Genomic DNA, 14,276 nt, shown 5'->3' with positions numbered 1-14,276 from the left:
CTGTGAGGTGGCTTGGGCTTGGGAGAGATGCCCACCTCCACCTTGACCCTCATCACGTGTGGCAGGCAGAGAGATGGCTCATAGGTCGTGAGAGGAGGAGAACTGGGTCTGCCCCGCACTGGCGGCTGGCACTGCACCTTGCCTGTGCAGCAGAGTGGAACTGACCCTGGTCGGGGGTTCAGGTGAGCTGGCCCCAATGGCATGTGTGCTGGAGAGTTAGCCCTGTCATTCATCTGCCGAGTGCAGAAACCTTGAACCAGACCAAAGACTCACATAATGAACATTTGCAAGTAAAGATTTGTGAACAAATGGGTAAACTTTGGGACACATTGTGACACACTACAGCTTCCACAATGAGAAGTTTTATGCTTTGTTTGGGGTTTTTTATTTTATTTATTTATTTATTTATTTATTTATTTTTGAGAAAAAGGTTTTAAGGTCAGAGGGTGAATACAAAGGGAAGAACAGATGAGTGGAATTGGAGTAAATGAGGGGGAGGTGAAAAACATTAATGATCAATAAATGTCTTTAAAAATCCAGAAAATACTCTTTATTTTCAATAAAAGGAAAAAGATGGTTCTTGAAACTGATAATGGCATTGACAACCTTTAATCAAATTAACTTTGTTTTTTTTTAAATTTTTTTTCTTATCAGTTACATTTTATTAACTCTGTATCCCAGCTGTATCCCGCTCCTTCATTCCCTCCCAATCCCACCCTCCCTCCCTATTAACTTTGTTTTTAAAAGATTGACATTTGTAACAACAGAATTGAAATTTGGGACGTAGGTGTCCATTTTTCAGAATACTAAACTTTTCTAAGTATAGAGTGACTTACATGAAACAGACAAATTCCTAGAAGCCCAGAGCCTACAGAGAGGGAAGCATGAAGAACAGGATCGAATCAATAAAGACATTTGACACATGTGAACAGTTTTTAATGATGAAAAACAGCCAACCTAGGGAAGGGATAGGAGAGCACGTCAGTGCAGTGGGGCGCACGTGAACACCCACAGCCAACCGGTACTCAGTGGGACACCTGACAACTTTCTCTAAGACCAGGATTGACATAAGGATGCTGCTCTGGCCACTTACGTTTAGTATTCTCTTAGAAGTCCTAAACAGAACAATTAGACAATGCAAAGAAATGAAAGGTGGCCAATTGCTCGGCTGTAAAGTATTTCTTCAGACATCATGAACTTATGTTAGAAAACCTTAAAGATTCTGAAGAACTTTCCGGAACTGGTGAACAAGCACGCCCACCTGGGATCTACTTCTGTAAACTAATGGTAGCCACGATTAGGTGTCCTTTTCTGTGACAAGCACAGAGAGGCCAAGTAACAAGGAAGACTCAAGAAGAGATCATGGATCTACCTGGGAAAGGAAACAGAGTTGACTCTGTGGGCAAATTGTGTGGGTAGAAATGAAAGCAGAAGGCAAAGATGGGTATGGAGGCAGGGAGGAAGGGAGAACGTACTTGGAGAGATAACTGGAACTGGGGAATGTTTTAGAAAGAATTGGGAAACCTAGGGCAAGAGAAACTCCTTGGAATCTTCAAGAGTGACCCTAGAGAAGACTTCTAATAATAAAAGATATGGAGCCTGAACCGGCCATCTTCTATAATCAGGCAAGGCTCCTAGCAGCGGCACTGGGACACCTGAAACAAAACTTTTAACCTACAAATCTGTCCTGCCTGCAAGATGTGCTGGGGCAATGGTGGCAGAGAGCTGTGGGAGTGGCCATGGGAGGAAGCCAATGCCTGACACTTCCTAGATTTCTAAAAAGCAGGGACTGGACAGTCCAAAGATTCAGTACAGAGCCAAAGATGCCTGGAAGAACATTAATGAAACACTAATGATATTCTGCTATAGTCATACATGGGTGCCTGGCCTAATTGCCATCAGAAAGATCTCATCCAGCAACTGACGGGAGTAGATGCAGTGGCACAGCCAAACACTTGGTGAGCCCAAAGGAACCCCATAGATGAGAGGGAGACGGTTCATAGGAAGCATAGAGGTCAAAGACACAATGAGAACATGGCCTCCAGAATCAACTAAGCAGGGTTCGTAGGGGCTCACAGAGATGGAAGTGACAATCACTGACCCTGTATGACGTGGGGATCAGGAACCGAGGGGAGTGGGGTGAGTGGCAACAGAGCCCACACAGAATACCGGGAATCAGACTTGGGAGACCAGACCCAAAGGTGCAGATCTAAGTTTATTATTCACTCTATCAGCCTTTAAATGATCGAAAGGTAAATCAGACTTTCCCATGCTAGCCTAAGCAACAGTAACATCAATCAGGTTGGTGCAACTATAAGGACCTGTGGGAGTTGGGGAGTTGGGGGGGGCAAGGTCACCTTAGGAAACTTCCGTAAAGAAGGGGGAAGCAGTCACCTACGTAGCCTCAGATCCATTTTGAGACTTCACTAGTGTGCTAGGAGCCCCTGGTGATCGACACTGTGTGCAGTGAATCAGGACTTTTGAGGAATCTTGGAAGCCACTGAGGCCTCACTTGCCTTTCCCCATGGGCCTACAAAAGACTTTCCTCAACATTCCCCACAGTATGGGTCTGAACTAGGTCCTCTGCATGTAAATTATGGTTCTGTGGCTAGGTGTTCTTGTGGGACTTTTAACAATAGGAGTGGAGGATGTCTTTGACTCTTTTGCCGGTTCTTGGTACCCTTTTTCTCCTACTCAGTTACATCACCCACCTCTGACATGAGGGTTTGTCCCTAGTCTCACCTTAAGGTGTTATGCCATGTTCTGTTGAAATACCTGTGATGCCTGCTTTATTTTATTTTATTTTTTTATTTTTTGGAAGGAAAATAGAAGAGGAGTGGATCTGAGGCATAGGGAATATGAGGATGGGGATGGAGAGGGCTGGAGGGAGGGGAAACTATGGTCAGGATGTAATGTATGAGAGAAGAATAAAAAAGAAATACATATTAGCAGGAAAAGGAATCATGTCCAAGACCCCAACATGAGTGTGACTCGGAGAATAGAAAACAGAATCAGGACCTCTAATGTAGATTTTACATCTGTGCATTAAAAAACAAAACAAAACAAAACAACTGAGAATCAAAACTATTTAGAAACCAGTTATACCCACAATTAAACATGGGTAGTCCTTTCTCCTGTCACTCTTCCTCATTTCACAGGATGGCTGGTGTCTAGTCCCCATTAATGTTAGGTAAATTAGTTAAACATGGAATGTATTTTAGCATATGAGGGGATATATTTATCTCTATGCAAACACTGCACTATTTTTATAGCAGACTCAGAGCATCCAAAAGTTTGGGGGGGTCCTGAAATTTGTTCTCACAGATTCTAAGGGTTGCCTATTTAACCCACATCCATCCTAAGCTCTTAATGCCTTTGAGTTACTCTTTACTGTATTGGTGTCTTTGTTTTCCTTTGAATTCTTTAAATCCTGGCTTATCTTTGCACACATGTGTGTCCCAGGATTATAGGCATGACTCACCATGCAGTCTGTACCTGAGTAGTAACTGATAACTTTCAAGACATAATTTTCCTCCATGTTGTACCCCATCAATAAATAAATGCAGGTGTCATTCTGTAGGATGAGAGGAAGGGTCCCTGATTCATCACGGCCACCTGACTGGGTAACTGAGCTCTGCACCTAGTCGGTTGGTGACCAAGCACCGATACTCTCCTGCATCCTCTGACGTGACAGGATCTACTCTGAGCCCGCACTTTGTTGGGGACAGCGTCATCCTTTCTGTGAGCTCCAGATTGTTGTTATTGAAGAACCAACGGATGGAGGTTCCAGTGTCAGGTGAAACACAGGTGAACATCACAGATCTGTTTCCTCTGACTGTAGTGTCAGTGATCTTCACGACAGGCTGTGTCACAGGCTCTGTGGAAAAACAGAGAGAGGACAAAAATGGCATTACTCCTTCAAAGAGCTCACCCCACCTCTCTTCAGTTAATACTGAATAAAGCCTCGAAAGGGGAGAACTTAGAGCTGTGACTATAGACCTAGACAGTTTTATCTGTCACCCATGGCCTGGGTGACCCCAATTCAGCCACTGTGTTTCCTTTGTCTCAGTTTCCATATATAATAGGACACGCCATAAATGATCACTGCTGTGTCTGTGAGTTAAGATGAGGCATGAAGGGCCTGACCTTGGGATGGGGGAGCTGCTTAAATCAGCAGCACCTTTTACTATTTACCAGCAGAAGGCACTTCCTTAGGCTGGACTCATGAGGAGAAGGTGCTGCCTGTAGTAACTGGCTCCTCCCCTTTCTGCTACATGGACTGTGAGCTTCTGTAAGTTTCCCAAGGCCATCACCTGTTCACTGAGACTCAGGAGATGGAGACGCATAGGTGACCCACATAACCGTAGCTATATTGGCAGCGCATAGCTGCTTTCATACTTTATGAGACTTGGACATTCAGTAGAGACTTGTTCTCTGTCAGCTCTAACAGGACAGGGTTTGGAACCAGGTTTATGTGGTGCTCCTCCTGAGGACACAGTCCTCATGCAATGCCTGCCTGACTCCCACAGTCTTTCTTGGGGACATGTGCATAGGGAGAGTGCCCAAGAGTCTGCCTGAGGCTGACATCCTTGTCCTGAGTTATCCCACACACTTTCTCCTCTGTAGAGGTGGAGACTGATGTGGGGTTCTGCCTGCAGTTTGTCTCCCCAATGTTCCTACAGTAAGTGCCCAAACCCCAGTGTGGAGACACAATGCCGTGGGGAGAGAGCAGGCACAGCCCAGTCCTCACAGTACAGTGTATGGAGTAAGATAAGGCATACCCTGCAGCCAGAGGCCAGAGTCACTTACTGTTCACATAAAATTGAACATGTGCTCTGTCAATTTTGTCATCTTTGTTTAAAACTTCTAGTGTGTACATCCTTGCATCACTTTGGGTGACATCCTGGAGCAGCAGGTGTCCGCTGGGGTAAACCATCCCTCGTCCACTGTATTTATGCCCCCAGGTGGTGGTATTCCAGAGGCTGTTGTATTCCACGATTTTAAAGGACGGCATATTATACATTGATTTATACCAGGAAAAGGCTTGAACATCTTTTGGCAGATTGTGAACAAGCAGAAGAACACTTTCTCCTTCAGCAGCATACCGCGGCACTGGTACAATCAAGACTTGGGAAGTGGTGAAAAGCAAGGCTGGAAGGGAAAAGAGAAAACGCCATTACACGAGGATCCCAGTGCCTGCTGGGAAGATGGTGGCCTCCGTCCTGAGCGGACAGGCTCTTCGCTCGGCATGGACTTGTGCTTGTGGTCCGCCTATCCTATGCGATGAAGGTGAGCAACGCGAGCTCCCCGTTCCCTCAGTGCCCCTGGAAGTGTCACTTCCTCTGCTGGGCGCTCTCCCCTCAAGGGTCTACATGGCCGTCCCCTCACTGCCCTCAGTCAGACACCGCGCACACTCAAGCACCCTGTTATGAGAGGATGCCTCTCCTGAACTCTACAGGCCCAGATGGTCACCTTCTGTGTTTTATGTCTTTGTTTCGTTTGCTTTTTGTTTCCTTTGTGGCTCCAGTCAACCCAGACTTTGCCTTCTAGATGCTCTTTCTGCTCCTCCTGGTACTCCATAAGACTGAGGTTTAATGAGGGCCAGGAGCAATCTGCTCTCCAGTGAAGGCTCAGGTCTCAGAAAGGGCTAAGGTGTCAGGCTGGCTGGTTTTATGTCAACTTAACACAATGTATAATCCATGGGAAGGTAAGGCCTCAGTCGAAATGCCACCAGCAGACTGGCCTGTGAGCAAGCCTGATATCATATATATAATATATACCATAATATGTGTATATCAATTATATATGTGTAACATTGAGGGTTGATGCAGGAGGATGCAGACCACTGAAGCAGTTTTACTGATGGCCAAGGGTCCCTGGGTCCTGTGAGAGAGCAGGCTGAGCAAGCCATGAGGACTAAGCTGGTGAACAGCACTCCTCAATGGTCTCTGCACCAGTTCCTGAAGTTTATTTATGACGCTCTCAATTTGGAGCAATAGAACTGCAGTTTGACATGGCCAGCCCAAAACCACTGTTCCCTGTCAGCTTCAAGAGGAAGTGAGACTCAAGGACTGGAAAAATGTTCCTTGCACCCCTTGAGTCCACCCTTGGAGGGATGACAGGGTTTGGAGCCCCTGACCTAGGGCCCCAGGAGTCTGACATGTGAGGCCGAGGTGCTTTCCATCAAGCTCCTCCTTGCTGCAGGCGGAGTCAGAAGATGGAGTCTGCTCTATGCTGTTTGTCTCCACCATGCCTGTCCTACACTACGTGTTCAAACCTCCCATGGGGACAGGGTGCAGAGTAGAGGTAGCCACAGGCCGGGCATGACAGTTCTGTGTGTCTGAGCCCCACCAGACGGAACAACCTCAGAGAGTCACTTACTGTCCACCTGGATTTCTACATGAGCTTCTTCACTTTTCATGTCTGTACCAAGAACTTGTAGGGTGTACAATCCGGCATCCTTTTGAGTGACACTGTAGAACAATAGGGATCCGTCGCTGAATAAGTTCTCTCTACCGCTGTAGGCAGGCCCCAACACAACTGATTTCCTGGCTAGTATGTATCGGCCAATCTCAAGCTTCCCGAACACAGTCATTCCTTTGAACCAAGCAAAGCTGTGAATGTTCTCTGGGAGACTGTGAACACGCAAAACAACCTGCTCCCCTTCAGGAACGATGGTTGGCAGTGACTCGATAGTGGGCTGGGCAGAGGTGGCGAGACGCCCGCAGTTCCAAAGGAAGGCTGGAAGGAAAGAGAGAGATTCGTCTCAAGAGGGACCTTTCTATTAAGATGTGGCGTTGTGTGCATTGCTCAGCCTAGCTGTGTGTGTCTTCCCATCCTGCTTTGCATCCCTGCACTGTGTTTTCTTTGGTGCTCTCTCTTCAGTTGTCAGCACGGTTCTGGCTCACTGCCCTCAGATCCTTGCTCACTTTAACGCTGATTTGTGCTGGGGTGATGCCTCCTCAACTTCTTCTATGCTCACTGTACCTTCAACAACTATTTTGTTGTTCTGTTTCTCTTGTGGTTCCTGTTAACACCTGACTGACCTTCTTGCTTTCTTTACTGATCTGTCTTCCAGTCCACTTGAACTGAGGCATTGTGAGAACCATGACTGGTCTTACATATTTTTAAAAAAATGCTAACTAGAAAAAAAAAAAAACCCTTGACAATGGAGAATGAATGAATGAATGGTATTGCCTGTATGCCCGCAGGTTTATTTAAGAAAGCCTTAGGTTTGTAAATGCGGTATTGAATCATTCTATTCACTTTGATTTTTTTTTTTTTACGCATGTTTACAAATTATATTTGTGTGTGAGTCTGAGGACATCTCTCAGCGTGGATGAGTGAGTGAAAGACACAAAATTTAAGTGGAAGTCAGAGGACAACCCGTGTCCGTTTCTCCTCGGGTCACCCGCTTAGAGTTCTGTTTGGTAAATCAAGGGGAGGTCATCTGTCTTCAGAACATTGTGGTTGTGGGGATTAACTTTGGATAAAAACAATCTCCCCTCCCTTTAATTTTTCTTAGTCACCAAGAGCCTCTTGCTGCTGAGCCTCTGTCCCGCACTGTCTCTTCTCTCCCACAAACCCCGAGGCTCCTCTCAGGTCCTTGTCCCTCTTAGAAGACCCTAGACAGTAGGTGAGTCCTCTGCTCTCATAGACTGTAATGTCAAAAGCCTTCTCATCTGTGAGCCGGAACCCCTGAAAGACGTACAGCATTTACAGTGGGCTCCAGATAGTGCCCCCCGGTCTCCGTGGTCTGACCCTTTCGTCCTCCCCTCCCTGTCCTGACTCTCCTCCCAGGAAGGACACCTCCAGTAGTCTCACGGTCAGTGTGTGGTTCTCTGTCAGAAACACTACTCTTCCCCTTCCCCTCCCTATGCTGCCTCATGCCCCAAAGACTAGTGAGCATCCCTGCGGCCTGAGAGAACAGCAGATGACCCTGGGCTATCCTGTGCTGTGTCCTGGCCTTGGCCAGTCAGCACCAAAAATGAAAACTCTGTGCTCCCTCTGTGACATAGAAACCCAGCTGTGTACGCGGTCTGCACTGAGTTCTCAGTGCTCTGGAAAGACAGAATTACTTCTCAGTGGGAAGGTGACAGAGATCTCTATGAGGCTCCAAAGGGACCAGCTGAGTGACTGTAGGGAAGGAAACAGATCTGTTTTCACTGTGTCACCACTCAGGCTTTGGACCAATAGCAATGGTCCGGGGTGTGTCAAGAGTCTCACACCCTTAGGTGACCTGCTCCTTGAAAAAAAGGCTAGGAGCTCTTTCATCTCATGCAAGATTTCAAGAGAAAATCTTGGGGAGCTCCCAGTTTTTCTGCTTGCTGATCTGTGTAATGGGTCTGCTCCTGTGCTCTTTGGACTTTCTCAGATGTCTTGGACTAGATCTGTCTAGCGGATTCCTCTTTGTTATCTTATATTTCTCAAAGGAAAAAAAAAAACCTAAGAGGTACTAGAACATGATCTTTTGGCAGTGTAGCAGACACATTAAGCAGTCAGCAGGTCTGAGAATACTATGTCCAGGGTTTCCATGTGTTAGAATCAGGGGTGAAATCTGGCTACTAGGTACATTCGAGGTTCAGGAAGTGCTTTTCTTCATGTTGGTTGTGTGTCCCAGGGCCGCCCCTGGTGCTCACTGGGGGAATTGCAGCGCATTCTGGTGGCACTGTCAGATCAGCAGAGCCTGTTTCTATTTGCACACAGCAGAGAATCCCCAAAGGACGAGCACTTGTCAGAAAGACCTGTGTCCCTTTTCTTTTCCTGTGGTCCCTGACATTCCTGTTAAGTCTCATAAGTCTGTCAGGATGGTAGTTAATGGACCGGGCATCTGTCTAGCCGTGTTCTCCCTGCCGGTTCAAGGGAGAGGATGGCCAAGTAACCTGACCTAACGGCGATTTTCACGGCAGTGCCCTGGCTGTTCCCACACAGCACAGGACTTTGACTGCTGAAACGCACTGTTCCCTGCCAACAGGATTTCAAAATCCAACCAGAGCAAAATTCTTGTCAGGGCCGTCAGAGCTGAGTCTGGGACAGAGGTCTGAGCCAGGATTTCCTGGTACCCATGTCAGTGAGGAGTCCATGTCTTCCTCAATCAGGCTGACCTTCCTCCCCAGGGTCTTTCCCAAGCACACACATGCCTGGTGAGATCGCCAGAGTCTACACAAGGCCTGATGTAATTGACTGACTTACCCACCATGTGACCACTCGTCTGCAAGGTGAAGTCAAATGAAGGATTCTGATGTATTGCCATTATCATCCATTATGTGTCTGCATTAAATGCTCAAAACCCAACATGGAAACACAATGCGAAAGGGAGATGGCTCGTGCCATCCCTGATGCTCTGGTGTGTGTGTGGTGGAATGAACCCGACCCAGCACCCAGGATACACAAGGAATGACTTACTGTTCACGTGGAGGTACGTAGATGTCACTGATACAGTTTCTACCTGTCTATTAAAGGTTCGGAGGGTGTAGTATCCTGTGTCCCCCAGGGTGACATTGTCAATCCGCAGAGATCCATTCCTGTACATGCTGCCTTTGCTGTTGTGTACAGGCCCCAGCACACTTACATCGGTGTTCAGTGCATACAGTACAATTTTCGTGTTCACATTAGTCGTCCCTTTGTACCAGGCTAGGGCTATAAGATTCCTTGGAAGATTGTGGACGAGGAGAAGGACATTTTCTCCTTCCACCACTTGAGGTGGAACTAATTCAATGATGACGTCGGCAGTGGTGGACAGGTGCCAGCAGGTTAAAAGGGAGGCTAAAGGAGAAGAGGGAGAAACCCATCAATAGTGAGCGGGGGTGCTCATCACTCAGGTTAGGTGTGTGGGTAGGCTGTGCCCACCCTCCTTAGTGGGGGCCAGCAACATGACCACCGTTCTTTCACAGCCTGTCACTCTGGACTTATTCTCTCAGGAATTCTGTGCTCAGTTGTCTGCCTGGTTGACTATTCAGTGTCCCAGTTTTGGTGTGAGAATGCTTCTCTGACCTCCTCCACTGCAGGGCGCTCACTTTGTGACTTCTTTCTCTTTTCTTTTGCTGGCACCAGGCAACCCCTGACATAATCTTCCAGAGAGTCTGACATGTGCTCTACTATGACCAGGGCTATGTGGGACATAGAATTATCTGACCATTTTCAAAGGTCCAGCTCCTGGAAAGGACTCAAATACCAGTTAAAAAAGAAAAGAGAGAGGAAGGAAGGAAGGAAGGAAGGAAGGAAGGAAGGAAGGAAGGAAGGAAGGAAGGAAGGAGGGAAGGAAAGAAGGGAGGAAGGAAGGAAGAAAGTATGTCTCCTTGGGTTTCTCTCCATAGTTCCCAGGTTTGGATCAGGAACTCTTCTGTACTTCATCAGTTTTGGAACTGATAGCAATAATTATACTCAAGTGTGATTTAAATGGTTTTACATTTACTCAAGTACTGCATGTGTGTGTTTATGAGGGCAAGCAGCTCAGTGTGTCCACGTGAAGGTGTGTGCCTCAAACCTGTGTGGAGGCACATGTCTCACTGTGAGCATGTGCAAATGCATGCCACAGCACCTGTGTGGAGGGCACAGGGCCAGCAGGATTCTATTCTCTCCATCTACCCTGTGGGAGCTGAGGATTGAATTCAGCTTGTCACGTCTCCACACTGAGCCATATTGCTGGCCCACCCCTGTTTGAATTCTATTTGGAGATTCACTCTGTCATGGTTGGGAGCGCCCCATCTTCAGAACATAGCAGCCAATGTAATTGTCTGTGAATGTGGGACACTTAAGGCCTTTTTCTATCCTCATAACTTTCTGTCCACTAGGCTCTTCTGACTTCTGAGCCTCTGTCCCTCAACGTAGCTTGTGTCCCATGAAAGCAAACAGAAACCCCAAGTTCCTTCTTGGACACCTGTCCTCTAAGCGCCTCTGCACCCCCATTGTCACAGAGTTGGCACCATTACCTGTGAGCAGGAGCTCCTTCCAGGAGGTACACCCCTTGCAGGGAAGCAAAGAGGATGTCATCTGTCTCCTCACCGTGCGGTCCTCCTTCTGAGAAGATCTTCAGCTCCAACCCAGCACCAGTCTATGCTGCTGTACCACCCTCTGAGTTGAGTGTCTTCTCTGGTAGGATCACTTCTCAGAATCCAATGAGCTGTGAGTGGTGGGGTCTGTCTCCAAGGCACTGTTCTGTACTTGAAACTCTCAGGGCTGCTCTGCATGTCTCTTTCTGTTTCTCCTCCAGGCATCATGTTGAGCAACAAGGCAAATAAGTATCCTCATGCCCTCAGAGAAAAACAGCTCATCCCAGGGCTGACATCTGCTCTGTCTGCACCTTGGGTCTGTCAGCATCAACGAGGGAACCTCCATCATGTAGTGTCTCTATGTCTTGTAGAAACACAGCTGAGCATTCAGTCTTTTCTGTGTTCTCATTGCTCTAGGAAGGATTTCTTTACTCCCAGCAGAAAGGTGACAGAACAGGCTGCAAAGACAGCAACTGACTGATGATTGGGGATGATGATCAATCCTTTATCAGTAGTTCTACCAGTCAAATTTCTGATCCAGGAGAAAAGCCCAGGAGTAGTGGGGGGGGGGGATTTTATGTTGCAGTATTGGGGAAAAGGTGACCCATTCATCTGGAGAGAATCATAGGCTCCCGCTTCCTATGAAGCATTTCAAGGCAACAGTTCAGCTTTGTGTGTCGGCTGAGATGTGTCTTGGGAACGTGAAGGTTTTTTCTGATCTTCGTAGCTCACCTTCGTAATTTGTCTAGGTGACTAACACAGTATCTTTCCCTATGGGACACACCTGAAAGGAGGGGACTTTCATTTCCCCAGACAGAGGGAGGATCCAGGATATCAGAGCGAAGTCTTGGGAGTGAGCTACAGGTTAGTAGGGACAGGGATGAGAAAACAGTCTCCTAGGCAAGGTCATGCATGTCTCAGGAAACAATTTTCTGGTTGTTGAGAATGTATCCTGATATGGCCCCCTGGTGATCACTGGGGGAAATGAAATCCCATGTCTAGGGCTACAATAGGCATGCTCAGGAAGTCAAGTGCGTTCTGCCCTGATCTCTTCAGTACAGGTGGGATTCAGGGCCTGTCATCCAGTTCAGTGTGCTCTCTAGACCTCTGAAATCCATCTAATATAAGATTAGTCTAAACAGTGTTTCCGATCTTTTCTCAGAAGCCCTGGATTAAAGTTGGAAGAAGTGAAAGAGATCTGCCAGAACAGACCCAAGGATCATCCAGGATTGAAATCCCAATTTCAATACCATGCCTAGGGTTCCAACTAAGATACATCCATCACAGAAGAGCCGGGATACCCTTTGAGTTCTAGCCTCCAGCCCAAGGCTTTACAAACAACCCGAGGAGGGTTCCCAGGACCCCTTTGGCTTCTTTGTCAAAAATCAGGTGTCCACACATGTGTGGGTTTATTTCTGTGTTTTTGATTTGAATGTATTGATCTACCATTCTCTTTCCATGTCAGTACCATGCAGTTTTTATTACTGTTGCTCTATAGTACAGCTTGAGATCAGGGATGGAGCTACCTCCAGAAGATCTGTTACTATACAGGATTGTTTTAGCAATTCTGGGTTTTTGTTTTTCCATATGAAACTGAAAATTGATCTTTCAAGTTCTGTAAAGAATTTTGTTGGTATTTTGATGGAGTTTTCATTGAATCTATAAATTGCGTTTGGTAGGATGGCCATTTTTTCTGTTAATCCTACCAATCCATTAACATGGGAGATCTTTCCATCTTCTAATATCTTCTTCAGTTTCTTTCTTCAGAGACTTGAAGGGTTTTTTTTTTTTTTTTTTTTTTTTTTTTCATACAAGTCTTTCACTTGTTTGGGTAGAGTTACACCAAGATACTTTATGTTATTTGTGGCTATTGTGAAGGTAGTTTTTCTTTCTCAGCCCTTTTGTCTTTCATACACAGGAAGGCTTCTGTTTTTTTTTTTTTTAGTTAATTTTGTATCCAGCCAATTTGCTGAAGGTGTTTATCAGCTGAGGGAGTTCTCCGGTAGAATTTTTGGGGTCCACTCAGATATACTATCATATCATCTGTGAATAATGATACTTGGATTTCTTCCTTTCTGATTTGTATCTGATATGTATTTTCTTGATCTCCTTTAGTTGTCCTATTGCTCTAGGTAGGACTTCAAATTCTGTGGAAATCTGGAGAGAGTGGGCAGTCTTGCCTTGTCCCTGATATCAGTGGGATTGATTTAAGTTTCTTTGTGTTTAGTTTGATGTTGGCTATAGGATTAATTTGTATTGCCTCTACTATGTTTAGGTATGTGCGTATGTCGTTGATCTCTCCAAAAATTTAAACACGAACAGGTATTGGATTTTGTCAAATGCTTTTTCAGCATCTAAAAATATAACAATGTGAGGTTTTCTCTTCAGTTTGTTTATATGGTGGATTACACTGATGGATTTCCATATATTGAACCACCCCTGCATGCCTGGGATGAAGCCTACCTGGTTGTGGTGGATGATATCTTTTAAGTGTTCTTGGATTTGGTTTGTGAGTATTTTATTGAATATTTTTGTGGCAATGTTCATAAGAGAGATAGGTCTAAAGTTCTCTTTCCCTGTTGGGTTTTGTGAGGTTTAGGTACCAAGGCGACTGTGGCCTCATAAAATGAGTTTGGTAACTTCTGTTTCTGTATTGAAGTAAGCTCTTCTGCACTCAAATCAGGGCTTTTTTTAGAAGGGAGACTTTTGATGACTGCTTTTATTTCCTTGGGGAATATAGGACTATTTAATCTATTTACCTGATCTTGGTTTAGCGTTGGTAAATGAAATCTATAAAGAAAATTGTCCATTTCATTTAGATTTTCAAATTTTGTGGCTATAGGCTTTTGATGTAAGACCTAATAATTCTTTAGATTTCCTCAGTGTCTGTCATTATGTCTACCTTTTCATTTCTTATTTTATTGGTTTGGGTATCTATCTGCCTTTTAGTTAGTTTGGCTAACTTGATTTTCTCAAAGAACAAGCTCTTGGTTTCATTGATTTTTTTGAATTTTTTTGTTTCTAGTTTATTGATTTTAGCTCTGAGTTTCATTATTTCCAACTGTCTACTTCTCTTGGGTGTGTCTGCTTTTTTTTTTCTTGTCCCTAAGGCTTTCAGGTGTGCTGTTAGGTTGCTTATATGAGATGTCTCAAATTTCTTTCTGAAGGCACTTAGTGCTATGAACTTTCCTCTTAGCACTGCTTTCATTGTGTCCCATAAGTTTGGGTAACTTGTGCCTTCATTTTATTGAATTTTAGGAAGTCTCCAATTTCTTTCTTTATTTC

At 45.5% G+C, this 14,276-nt stretch overlaps 1 protein-coding gene across 1 annotated transcript; it reads right to left on the bottom strand.

Annotated features, from left to right (window-relative positions):
- Positions 1 to 3,605: 3,605 nt before the first annotated feature.
- On the bottom strand, positions 3,606 to 10,992 carry LOC110542415 (pregnancy-specific glycoprotein 22-like). The gene is made up of 6 exons (XM_060381359.1): positions 10,932 to 10,992; positions 9,406 to 9,765; positions 6,382 to 6,741; positions 5,922 to 5,948; positions 4,810 to 5,142; positions 3,606 to 3,877 (listed from the first exon to the last, which is right to left on the bottom strand). The coding sequence occupies exons 1-6, from the start codon at positions 10,990 to 10,992 to the stop codon at positions 3,606 to 3,608; spliced, it is 1,413 nt and encodes a 470-aa protein (XP_060237342.1).
- Between the last annotated feature and the right edge of the window lie 3,284 nt (positions 10,993 to 14,276).

Source organism: Meriones unguiculatus, chromosome 1, assembly GCF_030254825.1.
Source record: "Meriones unguiculatus strain TT.TT164.6M chromosome 1, Bangor_MerUng_6.1, whole genome shotgun sequence".
NCBI classification, from domain to species: Eukaryota; Metazoa; Chordata; class Mammalia; order Rodentia; family Muridae; genus Meriones; species Meriones unguiculatus.
The sequence above is the reverse complement of the archived record's forward strand: the minus strand, read 5'-3'. Positions and strand labels throughout refer to the sequence as shown.